This window comes from Catharus ustulatus, chromosome 14 (assembly GCF_009819885.2).
Source record: "Catharus ustulatus isolate bCatUst1 chromosome 14, bCatUst1.pri.v2, whole genome shotgun sequence".
NCBI lineage: Eukaryota > Metazoa > Chordata > Aves > Passeriformes > Turdidae > Catharus > Catharus ustulatus.
The window spans coordinates 10,610,545-10,629,156 of record NC_046234.1 but is presented as its reverse complement, the minus strand read 5'-3'; the positions used below and the strand labels follow the sequence as shown (position 1 = coordinate 10,629,156).

The 18,612-nt window shown below is 37.6% G+C and overlaps 1 protein-coding gene across 6 annotated transcripts in view; it reads right to left on the bottom strand.

Moving 5' to 3' along the window:
- The window catches only part of TENM1 (teneurin transmembrane protein 1), an 817,608-nt gene that overhangs the window by 153,076 nt on the left and 645,920 nt on the right, over positions 1 to 18,612 (bottom strand). For all 6 annotated transcript variants that reach the window (XR_004419458.2, XM_033072762.2, XM_033072761.2 and 3 more), the window contains one exon: positions 1,732 to 1,972. Coding sequence is in view for 5 of the 6 variants with exons in the window: in XM_033072762.2 (XP_032928653.1) it covers positions 1,732 to 1,972 (241 nt within the window). In the remaining variant the exon portion in view is untranslated. The remainder of the gene's footprint in view (positions 1 to 1,731; positions 1,973 to 18,612) is intronic.

Here is an 18,612-nt window from a genome sequence, read left to right as displayed (position 1 = left end):
ATAGATATAGCTATACATTTCTGTATTTGCCCCTTATGAGAAGCTTCAAGTTTGCAAAAAATAATAAGAAATCAGAAAATTTAAACTGAACTCAAAAGGAAAATAAATTGTGAAGTATTATGCCCTGGTGAAGTCTAATGGAAATGTAGTGAATGGGGATGCAAAGAGACTTAAAAAATCTACCTGACTGTTAATTGAAGAGAACCAAAAGTTCATGGGACAGAATACCCAGAGATCATCTTTCTTGCCCCAGAAAGTATAGATAGATATATAAGCTTGTTACACCACAAACAGCAGAGATTTATCTTTATAAAGACTGTATAAGCAGAAGCTTCTAGCTCCAGAAGGATCAGCTGAACTAAAATGTTGTTTATGTTCGCTTTTGCAGAAAAGCTTCCATCCTCCTTGATTCTTCTTAAAATTTATCCTTATTTGACAAATAAGGAAAGTTTTATTTCAGAATGAATTGGCGTATTCTTCAATCCCAACTTAACAGCAGAACTACAACTTGACACTTCTGATGACCAATGGTCAAGTGTTTAAGGACCTTTAATTAAGATTAACTTTTGGAATAAAACAAAACCAACCTTGTTATAAAAGAACAAAATCTAGGTTTCAATGATTAATTGTGATAGCTGGGCCTTGGATATATGTGTTAAAAAGCCCCATACATCTCTGTGCATAATACCTTATATTTTCTGGATCTTATTAGGTAGATGTCAGAAATTTCTCTGTTTCAGTAAACACAACTTTCACAAACTTTTGCACTTTATGTGCTTTAAAATGGTAAAACCCAAAGGAAGCCCTAGTTAAAACCTCCTGGTGCTCTGTTGATAATAAAGACTGAAAATCAAGATCTTGTTTTAAAAATCAAGTCAGCAAACACAGCTGTAGTTGATAGCCATTAAATTAGCTAATACTAATCAGGAACAGGTGCAAAAAAAAAGCTTATTATAGCCAAAAAGTCAGAGAAGATTGTGCGGAGCTCTGGGTACTGAAAATAAGTCACTTGAATACAGAATATGTTTGCTCCCAATTGCTTTTTGGAGTAGATTATTTGTGTAAATTGTGAATGATCCTGAATTTGTACCCTCCCTTCCCCAGCTCCCAGATGTAAGTCTTGCCATGCCCTATTCCTGTCTCAGTATTGTTTCTTCTTGGCCAAATGATTATCAAATTATATTCTTTGGCTATATATGCAATAAGGTATTTAAATATGTATTGAGAAAAATATTATTTTAGTATTATTTCTGGTCTTTTCTTATCCACAGGAAAGCTACAGCCTGACTAGATGATCTCCAAAGGTCCCTTCAAACCCCAACCATTCTGTGTGACTCCAGAAGTGTCAAAGTATACTGATTAAACCAAAATTCCATTAGCTAGTTACAAAATGGTCCTGGGAGAATGTGGGAGGGCAAGACAAACACACAAGTACAAATCCTGACTGCATGCAACCATAAAAATGCTACTGTAACCTACACATGTTAAAAGATTCATTATCTTCCAAAACTTTGCATAATGTGCTTTTTTGAGTACTATTGATCTATATGAATCAAGCAAATAAGGCTTCATGCGGCTGCTTGAGATGGCCTCAAAGAAAACACACTGGCATGTCCTGAGAAACAGACTCATAAGTGCCCATCACCAGCTTGTGTCAATGTCAGGCCTCCTCTCCACCTTGTTTCTGTTCCCCCGACATCTGAGATCCTCTGCGCACACCTTGGTCCATACCTGGTTTCCAGTGGGATGTTGCTGTTCAGGACCCAGCTGTTATGAAGATGTACCGAGTCCTGTGTGCTGGTGGGGGGCGTGGGGGCGGCAGGGCTGGGCTGGCTGCGCGTGGTCATGGATCTCCTCTGCAGGGAGTCGGCCGACGGAGGCGGCTTCCTGCTACAGGTGCACGCGTGCGGAGGGGGCGGCGGCGGCGGCAGCGGTCTGAAGGTGAACTGGTTGTGTGGGCTACCAGGCATATCTGAAACAACAAGGAAAAGGCAACCAAACACACAGAGGATTATTATTTTAGAAAGATCAAGACTGCCTTTAGATGTTGTTTTGCAGTTAGTGGTTCGTTTATGTTCATCTTCATTAACAAAGGAAAGGGCAGACTAAAGTCTTAAACTGAAGGAGGACAGATTTACATGAAGTATTAGTAATTAAATCTTTGTTGTAAGGGTGGTGAGGTTCTGGAACAGGTTGCCCAGAGAAGCTGTGGCTGACCCATGCCTGGAAGAGTTCAAAGCCAGGTAGGACAGGGCATGGAGCAACCAGGTCTAGTGGAAGGTATCCCTGCCCACAGCCTGGGGCTGAAACTGGTCCCTTCCAACCCAAACCATTCTGTGATTCTGCAATACAATTATTATTGGGAATAAAGCATTGTGCTTTATAATGTTATTTACCCTGCTTCCTGTAAATGTTGCTGCAATATTTGAAATAATTTAAAATATAACAGTCGATGGAAACAGAAACTATCAGATACAGACATACCCTACAGCACTGTAATTCAACAACAACAGCAAAACAAACAAACCAAAACAAAAAAAAAAAAAGAAAAAAAAAGAAAAAAAGAAGGTGGTATAACATTCACTTAATTTATCAGGATTTTTTGGGGATGAAGGTAAAGAACATATAAATTGACACTGACTGGCAGCACAGATACCAACTGATTTCACAAGGTATAATTCTAATTTAAAACATCTGTGAAAGAAATAGACAGTACAAAAATTAGTCTTGCACTTCAACTAAAGAGAGAAAATGACTGAATTAAGTCCTACTCCTTAACAAACCTTTTTCATAAAACAGTGTTAACACACTTCTGCAGTCTGTTACTGCATTTGTTAACTGAGAGCTGAGAAAAGGTCTCTGAAGCACTAATAATCCGGACAGCCAGGGAAAAGGTTTTATGGCAGCTAAAGGCAGATGAGCTGGCAGGGAGCTTACAGCCACTGGACCAGTCAGAAGGAGACCAAGTCAAAGATGCCTGTGGTGGGTACCCAAGGCCCTGCTCCCTGTGCTGCCACTGCCCTATGGGACCCTCAGCTGCCCCCCAGTACCCCAAAGGGATGTTGCACCTGAACAGAGTGCCACATGGCTCAAGGTGGCTCAGCCTGAGCCACTGAGCTTCATTACTCCTCCAAATCCAAAAGGACAACGAAGACACAAACATGGTGCAATGGTACTTTCAAGGAACGATAAGACCTTGTATTCTCTACTTCCCCAAAGTCTCCAAAGATTCTCAGTACAACCAGATACACAGCTATGGACAATAACAAACACTTTGTAAAAAAGACAGTGGTAAGAATTGCTGCCAGATTGAGTGATCTGAGAAATTGTTAACCTGAAACTCCTCCAGATACTTCACCTCAGCATCTAACACAGCTTTATCCCATTTCTGTATTCACTCTTACTCTCCCTTTTACCTTAGTAGATGTCCAGTTAAATTTGCAGAAATCCAGCTGGAGGGAAGCTCTGATGAACCTGCAAAAATTCCCTGCAAGGAGCTGTTGCCATCCATTTACAACACATACTTTCCTTATATTATGACATGATGTGTCTTCAAGGTGAAAAACGAAATGGTATTCCCTCCTTTCCAGGGATGGCTTGTGGAAATAAAGCACCTTTTTCTCTGTGGAAGTCCCAGTTTACCCCAGCTGGAGAAACAAGGTTGTTTAATGCTCCACAGAAGCTTTTCAATGCTGTGGTAAGCAAAGCTGTCACAGATTTGGCTCAGGCTTAATCCTTTTAATTTCACTGATCTTTTATCAAGGCAGCATTCTTACAATTGCACTAAGGTTTATGCTGTACTATTCGTTTGCATACACCAGAAAAGCATTTCTAAGCATATTAGAGAATTGGAGACCTCAGTAAATTAAATCACTGGAGTCAACAGTCCAGGGCTCCAAAATAATCTGCTAAGACACTTTCATATAATAATTAATCTAGGTAAATCCTGTGTCCCACTGTTTTAGAATTGAAAGCTGCCCAAATTTTGTGCATAATATTTATAGTCCAGCACCCTTATGTATTTGATCAATGACATTTCCTTATTTAAGGTATCAATCTTAAATCCACTCTACAGAAAATTTGCAGGATTATTATACAACCTATAATTTGCATGACAAGCCATCTCAATGGTTGAGCTACTGTCCTGTTAGAAAAATGCTGATTTTTGCCAGGACACACAGTTAGACTCTACAAAGTGCATCAAGAGCTGTGCAGTAAATGCTGAGCAGACAAGGTGACTGTTTCTCTAGGTATTTGGGAAAAAACCTATACAATCTATATGGCAACACATCTTTTAGTTCCCCTCTTCCCCTTTTACATGTCCTGTCAATGGCACACAATTATCTGACAGAGTTTAGTTTGTTCCATGCAATAGACTGGTTCTGCTTTTGAACCATAAAGTCTCTCTGGCTCGTAGAGTACCTTGTATCTCCCAGAGCAATTTATCACAATACATCAACACATCAGATTTCCTAGGGGGATTCCTTTTCAATTATCACACTTGTCACCCTTTCATCTAGCTACTGGCATTACAGAAAACCTCACATTGGAGCCTGATTAGTTTGGTGATTTAAAAAGTCTTCTTCATCAGACCCTCATTTCAGAGAAGCACTGCAAACTCATTAGGCTGAGAATCAGCCTGAGTTTCCAATTAGTTTTTACAGACTTTCTAATTTGGCAAAGTTGTTTTTATTTTGCTTGAAAATAAGTCTATATCTCATTATTTTTATAACACAAAAAATATTGCTTGGGATATAAAGCAGCATTAAATCTAAACATGCACACTTAGGATTCTTCAGGACTCTAAACAGCAGACTATGTAAAGTAACTTACTGCAAAATCATTGAAATACCTAAAAGGGAATATTATGCTAGATAAATTGTCTAAAACCAACAAGCTTCCAAAATGTACAAGACTGATATAGGAATTGGCTTACCTAATGCTATCTCTAACAACTGCTGCTTTTATTTTTAATGCCTGCTAATAGACTCCACATTTTTTTTAATTCTTGTACATTAAAACATTTATGTATGATATGCAAATACAGACAATTTGTTTTCATTGTCTACATTGATGTGATAGAAATTTCAATTAATCTAAAAATGTAGCTCTATAACATTGTTTCAGTTCAAACTTTACCCTTGGAATAATTTGCTTCAAATCAGATTTCCACCTGAGGAGTAACCAAGCCAGAAATTATTCTCAGTCTTCATCATTGTCCTTTTCATCTGCATTTAGCTCATCTCTTTGGACAAAAGATACTGCTTAGAAAATTTGTAAATTCTTTCCCCTGAGAAGTAATTTTCTAAAAATAGTCCTCTCCTTTCAGCAGAACACATCTAAAACTGTGAAGTTTCCTGAAAAGATAGATCTAGCAACATTTACTCCAACTTGCACATTCCCCATTCACTTCACAAACTCTACTCAAACTTCTTCTTTCCATCTGGTTTTTGTTTGCTTGTTGTTTTTTGTTTTGTTTTGTTTTGGGTTTTTTTGTTTGTTTTGTTTTGGTTTTTTTTGTTTGGTTTGTTGGTTTGGTTTGGTTTTTTTGGGTGTTAATTTGATTAGCTTTTCTACTTTGAGGCACTTCACAAACTTCATGCATTCACACCAAGAGAAACTGCAGTAGGGATGGCAGCTGGAAACAAGAAAATCTTGCCTTGAAATTCTGCTAGCTTGAAGGAGTTCTACTTTCTCTCTTTTCTTTGAAATTTGAAGGAAGGAATTATTTTTCTATCCTGAATGTTTCTTCTTGTTTGGTTCTGGGTTGTTTTTTTGGATGAGCCACAAACAGCACTGAACACATGCTGCTCCATGGCAATTGTGTAATGGAGCTTGGTATTCCATACTTACAGAGAACAGACCTCAACAGCTCCTCTTCAGCTCCTGAGTTCTGATACTACTGCTTTGCCTGTCAGGACATGAAATAATTCAGATCCTGCTTTTTTAATAGGCTTCTGCTTTTCAGAAAGTGGAAAGTCATTTAACTGGCTCTGCCATGGAGGTTGAGTGCTGCCATTCTGTTCAAAAGGAATTGGATGGTCAGATAAGAACGATGGACAAGAGCAGAATTAACATAAACTCATTTTCCTTAAGAGTCAGGCTAAAATGCCTTTGTAACCATAAACATGTAGCCAAATTGCTTTACAGACTGGCTAAAATGAAATAAACAGCTAAATCAACTAGTTAGCATATAATTTAAAATTAGTTTTGAAAATCAGCCAAGCCTTGGCAGAACTTTTTTCCTAACAGTTCTGAAATATACTTTACTATACTTTTTGGATCCATATAAAAGGGTAATTGAACAGTTTTATCATTTACTGACAAGGCTGCAATAGCCTGTGTTGTTATTAGGTAAAGTATATCAGATGGAATATACTAAAACGTAATGAATCATAAAATGTTTGCATCTAACCTGTAGTGCTTTAGAAATATTTTAAGTTTTTCAGTTCCTGAATTTTTTATTTCTTGATATGTTCAGATTTTTTTTTTTTTAAATTTACTGGATGTGTCTCAGTAGAGTATGAATTAGCTGGCAATCCATTATTTAATGAATGAAATGGCAGCATATGTTCAGGGAGTTTAATTCAGTTTATTTGAAAGTTCTGTGGGTATAGTACTGCTCAGTTACAAATCACTCTGTGATTATTTTTTAACCATGCTGAGAATTACAGAATGGTTTGGGCTGGAAAGGACCTTAAAGATCATCTAGTTTCAAGCCCCCTGTTGTAGGCAGGGACACTTTCCACTCTCCCAGGTTGCTACAAGCCCCAGCCTGACCTTGGACACGTTCAGGGATGGGGCAGCCACAGCTTTTCTAGGAAACCTGTGCCAGGGCTTCACCACCCTCATAGGGAAGAATTTCTTCCCAACATCTGATGTAAATCTGCTCTCTGTCAATTTAAAACCATTCCTCCTATCACTGCATGCCCCTGCCAAAAGTCCCTCTCATGCTCTTATAAACCCTTTATGTACTGGAAAGTTCTGGAACGTCTCTGTATTCTGCACAGGGGCAGTAAGGACTGCTTATGATAGCAGCACTTTCTTTTCTAAATGTTTTTACATTAAAGGCTAAACTTGTCCTATAAGACCTAAGTAATTTTATTTTGTATGCACTCATACTGGACCTCACTCTAGGAAACTTTACAAAAACATGATTACCCAGTTTTGAACACCAGAGGAAAAAGGAATGATGGGACCATCCCCGGCAGATCTTCCTTCAAAACACTCATGTTTTTACAGAAGTGGATGTTTTATACTTCTTTAATTCTGATTAATAAAGTCTCTTGTAGTATAGCACTAAACTTGCCTAAAGTTCCTTATGGAGTCCATATTTATTTAAGTAGACTAATATAAGCCTGGGATGTTCCCATATTTTAATTTACACATGATTAATTTCTAACAAACAAATGCTGTACAACTTGTCTATAAGAAAATCTTCACAGGTCAAATAGTATAAGTGGACTTTATTAGCTGCATATGATATCAAGTATTAATGCCTTAAAACCCTTAGCAACAGTGAGCATAAGGAATTTTCACCATCAAGACTTCTGCATTTGGCAGTAATTTTCCATTATCACTGCACATCAGGATTGTAACACTGCTGAGCTCCATTTCTGGTAAAACTTCCATTAGTGGCATGACAAAAGTGCAAAAAAAATATAAGAAATCTTAGTGTTTTCAAAAATGAATTTTAAGTGTCTTGAAAGGGTCTCTGCAGAAAAGTATTTATAGACTCAGCTGTAGAAAGATGTGGGAGAATTTTATCAGGCAAAAGAATGGAGGTTAGAAGTCATTAGAGAAGAAAAAGCAATCATTTCTCTCTAGGCAACTATCACATGGTCACCTTTTCCAACTTTCTGGATAGGATGCATTTAATAATATCCTGTCTTTCAGGACTCAAAACATTCTGGCATCTGTTGTCTTTGTACTGGATACTTAACTTGTCAGTTTTCCTTTTCACAATTCTTGAAATAAGACTGATATACTCTTTTTTTAGGGTGTGCATAAGGGAGTGTTTCTGCTTTTTCTGATGATAGAAATGTTAATATACTCAAACCAAAAGAAGGGCTTCTGGGCCCAAAGCTAGCTCTTTTATCTCTGCAGCTGTATCAGCTGGTGCACTGAAGCCATTATCTATCCTGACAAACTTTGCCTCACTTTAGAGGCACTTATATATGTTCAGCATTAGAGCTGCAACAGCACTACTCCTCCTTAATTAACTCCATCACTCAGTGTTTTAACTTGGGAGCCTGATTGGATTGCTGAAGTAGAATAATTTTGGTCATAAACATTGCACTATAAAACGTCCCTCTCTGTGTTGTAGTTTGTAACCTGAAACAAATTTCAGGTTATAGTACTGTGTACTGTGGGTGAGATGCAAGGTATAAATGTTATCATGCAGAAGTACCTGACAATATAAACATGCTGATGTGTGTTCATATAAAATTAACATTGCCAGAGGGGAATGAAGAGCAACAGCTCCTGAGGTGCTTTTATTCTACTGAACTGCCTGAATTACAGCTTTGCTCTATGGCACTTCTTCACATAGCTGTTAAATACTAATTTGCTCTGTGTATAATATTTATGTGAAAAACATTCCATTTATGTGAAATGCTCACATTTATGTCAATTAATACGAAAAATTTTCAATGAAACTACTACTCACTCCCTTCCCTCTCCTTCGTTTCAGGTGGTACATCCGTCAGATTTTAATACCCATCCAGCTGAGACAGAACTCCCTTAAAACACTACAGTCTGTGCCAACACAAGACAGGCCTCTTGCTGGCTAAGTCAGAGAGGTCAAGGACAAAATGTGAAGGGAGAAGAAAAGCAGCACTCCAGTTCTGATGGAGGCTGAGGGAACAGCCTAAACAACCAGCTCAGGCTTCCAGTGGTTTGTTTAGCAGATCAAGCAGCTGCTGGTACAATTAACATCACACAGCATTCAAAGGACAGAGTGAAGATTGACAGCTTCCAGCCAGCTTAAAGGTGATATTTTCTGGAGAATGTGTAATTCCTGCCAGTACTTAAAAGTGGTGGGTTCAGTCAATATCACGAGTTGTAACTTCTGTCAGTGGGAACTCACAGGGGATAGTACAATCACTATTCTAAAACTCTGAACAAAGTGGGGGAGATTATAGCTTACAGACTAAGCCTATCATCTAGAAAGACAGGCACTTACATGTAGCCTGGCAGCAAATTTTTGATGACCTTAGAGGTGAACAGATTTTGATTAAAGAGCAGTTTATGCTTGGTAAAATAGGTTGCAAGCAGTCATGGCTGTAAAAATTAACATTTCCACAGTTATTGATGGTTTTTGTTAGTGATAAATACTCAAGTTTTGGCCCTTGTGTTATTCAATTCATTAGCTATGAGGGCTTTCTGAAAGGGATCTATGGCTAATGGAATCAACAACTATAAATCATATTGAAATACACACTGTATTCAGCCTAATAGGTCAGTGGAAATATCATGAATATGGACCTTTTAAACCACTTTGTCACCACCCTGCCTGCCTCTCACCTGCTTTATCTGTGTTCCTGTCATTTTGCAACATTTTCAGGAAAAAAAAGACTGCTTGAGGCCATGCCCTCTTACAGACCCAAATAACACAAAGCCCTGCAGCATCTGAGCTTGCTGCCCTATCAGGGCTGAGGGGAAGACTCTTCCCTTTTAGTACTTGCCTCCTCTGGGATGGGACCATGACACGAGTCCCACCAGTTCACCAAAGTACAGAATCCTCTTCAACTTAACGCCCAGCCATGAGAGACATCAGTTTGTTGATTCATATTTTTGCAAACATAAACTATTCTGTGGCTCTACAGAAATACGATAATATGATAACCCCTAAGTCATGGTTAAATCTGCCAGTTACATCAGGACCCAAACTTCAACTCTGGCACTGAAATTACTGGGGGCAAGATCCCAAGAATGTCTTGTAGCTATCTGGACTGAGACAGAGCTGGTGCTTTGTTGGCAGCACTGCAAACTTACTCTATGTTTACTTCAAGGTGGAAGCACCTGAACTTTCTCACTTCAAGGATGAACCATACTCCAGTTTCTCCCACCTGACTATATAAAAGCTTTTCTCAGGATACCCATCTGAACTCGAGATTATCCTGTCAAAGCCAGGCATCTAGAATGTCTCCTGAACATAATTTTGCAGAGTATAATTGGAAATCCTACAACTATTTTTATTATCAATATCATGTACAGATGTAGAAGCTTGAAGCTCTTCTGGGTCATTTGGGACTTGACTCTACCCACATCTATCTACTTCATTTTTAAGACAAACCTTTTAATAAGATACCAATTAGGGAACATCAAGAGAAACAGAGACTAGTGCCTATGTTCATAATATTCTGAAGAATATGTTTATAGCTTAAAGAGAAAAAATAATGTATCTTTTATCCAATAAAACTACATTCCATATGCTTTACTATGTATTTCATCTTAACATTAAAAGGCTTGATATGAGCATCTTTACATGTATTTACAGTGACTGTTACATAATTATAGAGAAAAAGCTGTTAAATGTCTCTATAATATCTAAACATATATAGAATATAACTGTGGTTTTATATGCACATCAACTTCAAATTTGTCAAAATTTGGTAGTAGGCACCATGGCAGTGCTGGGGCTGCCTAAATGACTGTGCTCTACAGGAGCAGGGAAGTAGAAGATAGCTTGCTCAAAGTTGGCTGTTCAGGACAAATATCCCTTCCCCTACAAAGTTTAATCAGAATTCACTGGGTGACATCTGATTATACATCTGTATCCCCTGTACTGGCTCTGTAGAGATGAATCCTGTATATTCCCTGAGATTAAGTTTTAAAGAGATTCTTCTTTGTGTGTAGACAGTATAGCATAGCAGAGTTGTTCCTACAATTTCCTGCTCATTATTTTGGATATCAGAGAGAAATCTTTATACAGAACCAGGCTATCAACCAGGAAAATGAAAGGCTTTTGGTGAAACCAGTAATGCTTTTATCTGTCTCCTTGTGAATGGCTGTGCCTACATTCAAATTTGTTATGAGAATTAGGAATATGATCACCTACCCTTCCTCAGTCAAGAGATTTCCACTTCATTTTAGCCATTTTAGTGGAATTTAGTTTTAGTCACAGTTAGTAAGCTGACAAGCAGCAAGCATGTGTGCTTAGTACTGGTCAAGAAATATTGACAACATTTAAAAAAACAAAATCCAAGTACATGTGTCCCTTCCTATCCTTCCATCAGAGCAGTCTGACCTTTAAACCAATTTGCAAATAAAACATAAATTATGGTAGGACAGAATTTTCTCAGTAATCTTATTAGTTTTCTATTGGCCAAAGTAGAGAGCTCCCAGGAAATCAGAGACTGTTTCCTTCAACTTCACTTACATTCTACTTCGCAAACTTTACTTGACAAATTTCTTAGAGAAAAGTTCTTTAAGACAAATTATAGTTTCAAAACATACTGTCCTTCTGAAGTTTTGCTTTAGAAGAGAAACAAATTTTTCAATGGACATTTATTTCAAATTATCTTTTAATTATCTATTTAAAGAGTAAAATATTGTTTTTAAAAGGGAAACATTTTTTTAAAGGAAGAAGAATGGCAACCTTAGCTGTAGGACAGCATCAATTTTTTCTCACTAACCCTTAGAATTACAAAGGAACATTTAAGGAGGCTACATGTAATTGTCAGACACCATAATAGAAGGCTATTTGCTGTTCACCAAAGGATTTTGCATGGTATCTAAATTACACCATATTAGTTAAAGGATATCCCTCAGTGAAGAATTAGCTGATTGACTACTCTTGCCTTTTATCCCTGGAGGAAGTTTACAAGTTCTTGTCCCTCTCAATGCACAAATAAAACAAATACTTCTACAAAAAGATCTATACCTGCATTGATGTTTGCTAACATTTTATTTAGGAATGCTGACACTTCTCCTATAGTCCTGAGCTGGCTGGGAGGAGAGACAATGGAACATCTGTAACTGATGGTAAACAGCAAAACCACTATTTTCCAAAGAAAAGTCAAACTTCTGTAGGGAAAGACAGAATAACAACACAGAAACAGGTAACATAATGCCTGAAAATTAATATAAGACAAGGCCACAGCTTTCAAACCAGTCTCTCTACAGCATATTTGGGCACTTAGAAGCAAGCATGTGCATTTTCTGAAATATCAATATGCTTCAACCTCTCCACTTAACTGGGCATTATGGCCTGATTCCACAGAACTATTTAACACTTTTAACTCCACACTGGTGTCTATTGTTAGGAGCCCTGCACTCTCTTAACTATCTGCAGTTCTGAGCAGAGCATCTATAGAGTGGCAATAAGGCCAGTGCTGCAGAAGCAGATTCAGCTGGTTAACTTCAGCCTGGTAGGTTCAGCAAGCTTCTCCTGCTAGTCTGGCCCAGTTTGCAAAATGGATTTAGTGCAATTCAAAATTAACAAAGATTACATTATTTTACAGCATCAATAGGCTATAAAAGTTCTTTGTGACTGTATCCTCAGTTCACCTCACAAGACATTTCTTTGTGTTTCATTCAAAGCTTATCTATATACAGTAATTTAAACTCATTGTAAATAAGACACACATTTTTGAATATTACTAGAAATTACATCTATAAAATACTGAATAAAACCTTCAAAACAAATGCATAAAGAAGTATCAAGGGAAAAATACTTTTTCATATGAATCTACCCAACAAAGTATTTTAATGAGCGGAGATCTATTAAGAGAATTCTCAGGATACTGTAATTATTATTCATTTTCTAGAATTGTTTCACCATGAAGCTTTATGCTACTATGGGGACTTTAATGTTTATGTTTTGTGACGGCTGCGTTGACTATTAAAAAGCAATTTGGCTGACATTTTAAGTCTTTTGTTGCCAGTTTTAATTGGATTGTTCACCAAGCATCAACTCCCCCGTTAACTGCAAAAATTACAGGCCGATGTCAGTTTATAGTAATGACTGTTTAATGATTTTATGCTTTCAGTATGCCAGCTTCATACAGATGCATGCATGATTAGTTTCATATCAAGACCTGTAATTAAATAATTGAAACCTCAACAAAAGAAAACATCAAATGGGATGACATCCTTAATAAAGACTCCAAGATTTATCAAAACACTCATTCCAAATAAAAAAATGATAGTATTTTTAGGTCAAACAGTGCAAGAGGTGGTGCTAAGGCAAAAACTTCTCTCATCTTTTCCTACAAAAGAAATTTCCCTTTAACAGATTCCAAGTCTGAGAGCTTGAAAGTAAGTGCTTGCACACCATTCTGAAACCTAACTCCAAATTATTCAGAACTCATTATTAACTATTTTTGTTTACTTTCCAGACTAGATAAAGCTCCTTTAATAATAATTATAATAATAAAAAAATAATTATACCTCAACTGAAACTTACAGTACTTACAACCAAAGAAAAACAACCCCACTAACTTCTCAAGGATTCAGGTTCTTGACAGAAAACAGATTATTAGTCTTTGTTCAGCTCTGAATCCTATGCCAAACTCCCACATATTTCAGAATTTCAAACAGAGGAAAAAAATGGCTTTTCAAAGAAAACTCTTTGAAAGTGTGAAATATCCATGAAAATAAAGCCAGAACAAAGCCTCACAATGCAGGGCCAGCACTGCACAGGCAGTGAGTACCTCCTCATACTACTCAGAGAATTTTACACCTGATGGTTTTGGCCACCTGACATGGCTGGAAACTTTCTGTAGGCAGCTAAATGTTTGAATTTTGCAAAGAAATTAGTATTTCACACATTTTTATACCTATGAAGTTGAGGGAAAAAAATAGTGACCAAGGGCTTTCACTGTCTTAATAACAACAGTGCACATCAGCGCTAGAAAATTTGGGATATGGTACCTCTTTAAACTGAGCCCCTATATTTAGGGATTCCGATTATTTTACGCCTCTAAGGTCAAATATCTGATTTTATTGGGTTACACAGTATTCAGGCAAATTTCTGCAATTTATAGCAACTTCAAAGAACTCAGGTTACTCTGTTTCAGGCTTCACTTTTATAGACTATAGTCACCTACTAGAAAATAACCTACTGGAAAGTCAATAGGTTTTTAAGGCTTGCTTCATTTTTATGTACAAAAACCTGTATGCCTTACAGAATCCTTTTATTGCCAGGATGATGGCTTAAAACCTGTTGTGACCAAACACCTGAGCAGAGGGCTTTATTTGAAAGATTTAGGGGTAAATTTAGGGCCCATCTCTTTTTCCAGTTACAAAAGCATGATATGGGATTAACTCCATTGATTTCAGTTATGTTATTCTGTCTTGGTTTGCTAGATGTAACCAAAGAAGAAAACAGCCCAACTTTGAGAGGGCATATCTACTTTTAATATGTTTAGAAACAGAAAATTTGCCATTTCAAATCATCAGCTATGCAACATGGCACGATTCTGCTCCCGGAACAGGGTTCTTGTATTTGTAATTTAGAAAAGAATGAAGCACTGAACCAGTAAAATATGGGTTGGCACAAACATACTTTGATTCATAAAATAAGAAAGTCCAGCAGAGAAATGTGAATGGACCATACATCAGCAGATGAAAACTCACATTAGCAAAGGCAAGGTACCTCAAATTGATTGCCAAATTAACCCCAAGTCCTCAGAAAATGGCCCTGGCTGGGTATGTCTGCAAACAGCTCAATAAAAACTTCAATGAAACTTCTATGTATAGGTTTAGCAAAAGAATATAGCAGCATGGAAAATAAAATGGACAGAATGTAAAAAGGCAAGTAGTGTTAAATACTCACATACATATCTTGTAGAATAATTTGACACTTGTTTTTCAGAAAAAAAATTGGTGAAAACAGAAGAGATTTTACAAACAGATGAGTAGATTAGTGATGTTACACTAAACAGATTATGTCATCTAAAGGGAAGCAAAATGTAAATGACAGAGAAACATCATCATGAACTCAGGTACACAACTAATTATACTCAGAATAAAAGCACAGTGCATCACTAAATGAAACTGTAAGGACAGAAGTTTAAAACTGATAACAAGCAATATTCTGGAGTGGGTTTTGTTTGTTTTCAGCAACAAGTTTAACCTAGAAACTTGTTTCTACTAACTGTCATTGAGAGGAGAATGTTGCCAATGTTTTATGTGTAGAATTTTATATTGATAATAATTCATTCACATAGAGTAAGCAGCCAGTATACACACAAATTTCAGTGTATATAAATTTAAACCCTACATATAAAAATCAGGTATATGTGTGTAGGTATGTCACATACATGTACATATTTTACTCACACACAAAGTCTCCACTGAATTTCCACCCAGTGGAAAGAACAAAAGTTAGGCTGCTATTTCCTCAGTTTATTTACAAAACTAAACTTTTGTCATCTTGAAGGATTTCATTTTAGAACATTATTAGAATAGCATGGAACAAAACTTCACTCACTGTCTGCTTCCTGCTTCAGCCAGAGAATCTCATCCAAATTCCAGCCATAGGTGAATTTCTTCCTATCTGATCAGGTCATCACTAGTTTAGTCAGAAGACATTTAGGGAAAATAAGAGAAGCGTGCAATTTACTCAGCCAACTGGTGAAACAAGTTTAAGGCAATGTCTTCTCATGGCTGAAAAGAAATGAATGGATCTGCCTTGAAGTCATGTACCACCAGTAATGCAAAAGTTAAAAGCTAAAGAAGAAATAGTTCTTTTACAGATCTCAGAGTGAGCTGGGTATTGACACCTGAACAGCAATTTGAAACTTAACACGATTTACTGTCCAGAACAGAATAGCCTCCTTCCAATCCCCACACTGATGTTTAAATTCTAATTTTGATGCCTCCTTGCAGTCTTTTGAAATACACGACTCATAGCAATAACCTCATACAGTTTTTGTGAGCAGTACAAATGGGACTCCTGCTCTTCAATCTGAATGATGCAATAACCAAGTAACAAGGCACCCTCTGCCAAACTCATCGCATAGCACTGAGGAACAGAATAACCAAGGAAACTAGGATAGAATGATCAGTTCACTGCACTGTGCTTTATCCACCTGTCTTCTATGGAATATCCAGACTGAATGCAAATAAGGCAAACATACCAGGGAAGTGGAGGAAGTAGCTGAGAATAATGTGTGCAATAGTTACTTTTTACCAAAGAGGATGAATGAAATGGATGAAGATCCGTAGGCAGTTTCAGCTTATAAAATTTCAAAATCCTTTAAAAGTAATTATTAGAGCTGAGTTTCAGCATTCAGCTGAAATGAAACTTCCAAGAATTTCTCGTTAAGTAGAAATTAGGAAAGAAAATAAAAATCCTACATATCAAAAAGGAGAGGGCTGCTCAAACATAGCTTTGCTCCTCCTCCACTTGGTCTTCTACAATCTTATATTGAAAAAAAGCCACACACCATATATCTATCAAAATGAAGCATATCTTACTGCAGAAAAAAATACATGGCTTAAAAATGTTTGAGTAAATATGTCAGTGAATCGGTTCCAGCTGAAAAAAGAAGAACTGAGTATAAAGACATAATCTAAGCCAGATGTATGGTATTTCATAGTCCAAATTCAGATGAAAATTTTGCCTAATATAGGAGGAAACATCAGATGGCTGCAGAGGCACTTCCAGGCTAGTTTACAGCCTGCAGTGATCTCGAAAGCTCTAATTCTGTCCTGTTGATTAGACAGGGAAAAAGAGGGAAGGGAAGGATCTGTCACCAGCTCAGTTGTTCAGTTCTGCAGTGCATGTGCCAGCACCCAGACTCGCTCTGTGAGCCGCAAAGCACCGGCACTGGTCCCAAAGAGCCTGTGCAGACAGAACATCTGCGGAGCTAAAATTCATCTCATGTGAGTATCTGTCCTTGCCATTTGATAGCACAATATGATTATATTGCTACATCATCTGTATTAAAAACACTGCTGCAGACACGTGACAGCACAGCTAATGCAAAAATGTTTACTTCATGAGACCAAACTAAATGACAGAAACTGTAGTTGGCATTCATGGTGTTGATCGAGCTCCAACATTAATACAAAGTAAAATGGTTTGGGAAGTTTATTCATCTACTGATTAGTGATTCATCCCCTTCCAGATGATCCCTGAGGATGACAGCTTTGTCTGTGTTTGCGTTCATCTTCATTGTGAAGACTTTGCTTCATTTCACGTGCTGTAAAGGCAGCACTAAAATTATCGTGGTTTAACTATACAAAACTAAACACGTCACCCTGCTTTCAAAATGACTCTATTTCCCTACAGAAAACCCCCCTCCAATCCCATAGCAACAGCAAACACCTCCATATCTCCTAATAAAAGCCCCCATAGGCACTAGTCAAAGACAAAGCTGCTCTATTGGGTTGTATTAAGAGAATCACTGAATGGCTGTTGTTAAAGCAAATAACACTGTCCACATTATCACTGAATATGCAAAATCATCTGGAAAATTTCCAGAACAGATTTTTTGAGTTATAAGAAAATTCTAAAACTGGAATGTCACTCATTCCAGAGCAGGAAGTTACTATTGGAAGTATACAGAGAGCACAAGCACAAGTGGTCCTTATATGTACCAAAAAAGGTGGCAAGCTCCTATCATTAAAGTCAATGATGCTCCCCACCCAAAAGCAGGAATGGAAAAGCATACACGGAGTGAGACACTGTCTTATTTTCCTTTCACGTGAGCCAGGTGAATGCAAGAGAACTGCCAAGTACACTCTTGACAGGCATAGTAACACATTCCTTCTCTCTCACAGTCTCTGCTGATGCTTCCACTGTGCAATGAAGCCCTTTATTTTCTGTCCCAAGTTCTTACTGTCAAGCAAAACTGCGCAATGAATGGGGATCCAGTTCAGCTGAGAGCAGTATTTGATTTAATATTCCTATAACACTTTAAACATAAAAATGCACTATAGAAGTGCTAACTTTTATTAAGATTTGCAATAGCAGATGCAGGGTGACAAGTTTCCTGAGACTTGACAGTATGGCTCACCAGACTCCAATGTGTACAGGCACAACCAGGCAGTGCAGAGAACACTTAAGGGTAAAAAGCAGAGGAAACACGACTCATAAATCTAGAAAGCCAATCTTTGCAGCTTTCATCTGAGCATGGGAGACTCAGCTTTGATTATTTATATGCAGTGAAGTAGCTTGCAAGAGATTAGAGAGAGTGAGGAAGGGAGAAGACTAATTGTGTACCAGGTATGAGAGCATCATTTGCAACCCTCCTGCTTATCATTATCTGGCTTTCCAGGTGAGTATCTTGACAAGTGCCTTTCCTGTGTGAGTCTATTGCTCTGATGAGGAGCTTCCCCTCCAAATAGAGATTTTTCTTTGGGGAAATGTCACTGGCATTGACACATTTCCTGAAATGTTTGGGTTTCAGTACACATTCAAAGAAATGGGATTTTATATTTTAAAGCTTTACCATAGAGATATAGGCAACACTGAAACACAAGGCAAAAGCCAGGAAGGCAGATTTCTCTGTCATGGGCTGCACTCTGAAGTCAGGGAGCTTCTGCACAGCACTGGGCTGGCGCCTGGGGCAGCACGTTTGCCCCAACCAATGTGTCACCAGTACTCTGGTCATTTATTTCTTTACCTGCCAAGCCAAGTAAACAAAATGTAGCCTA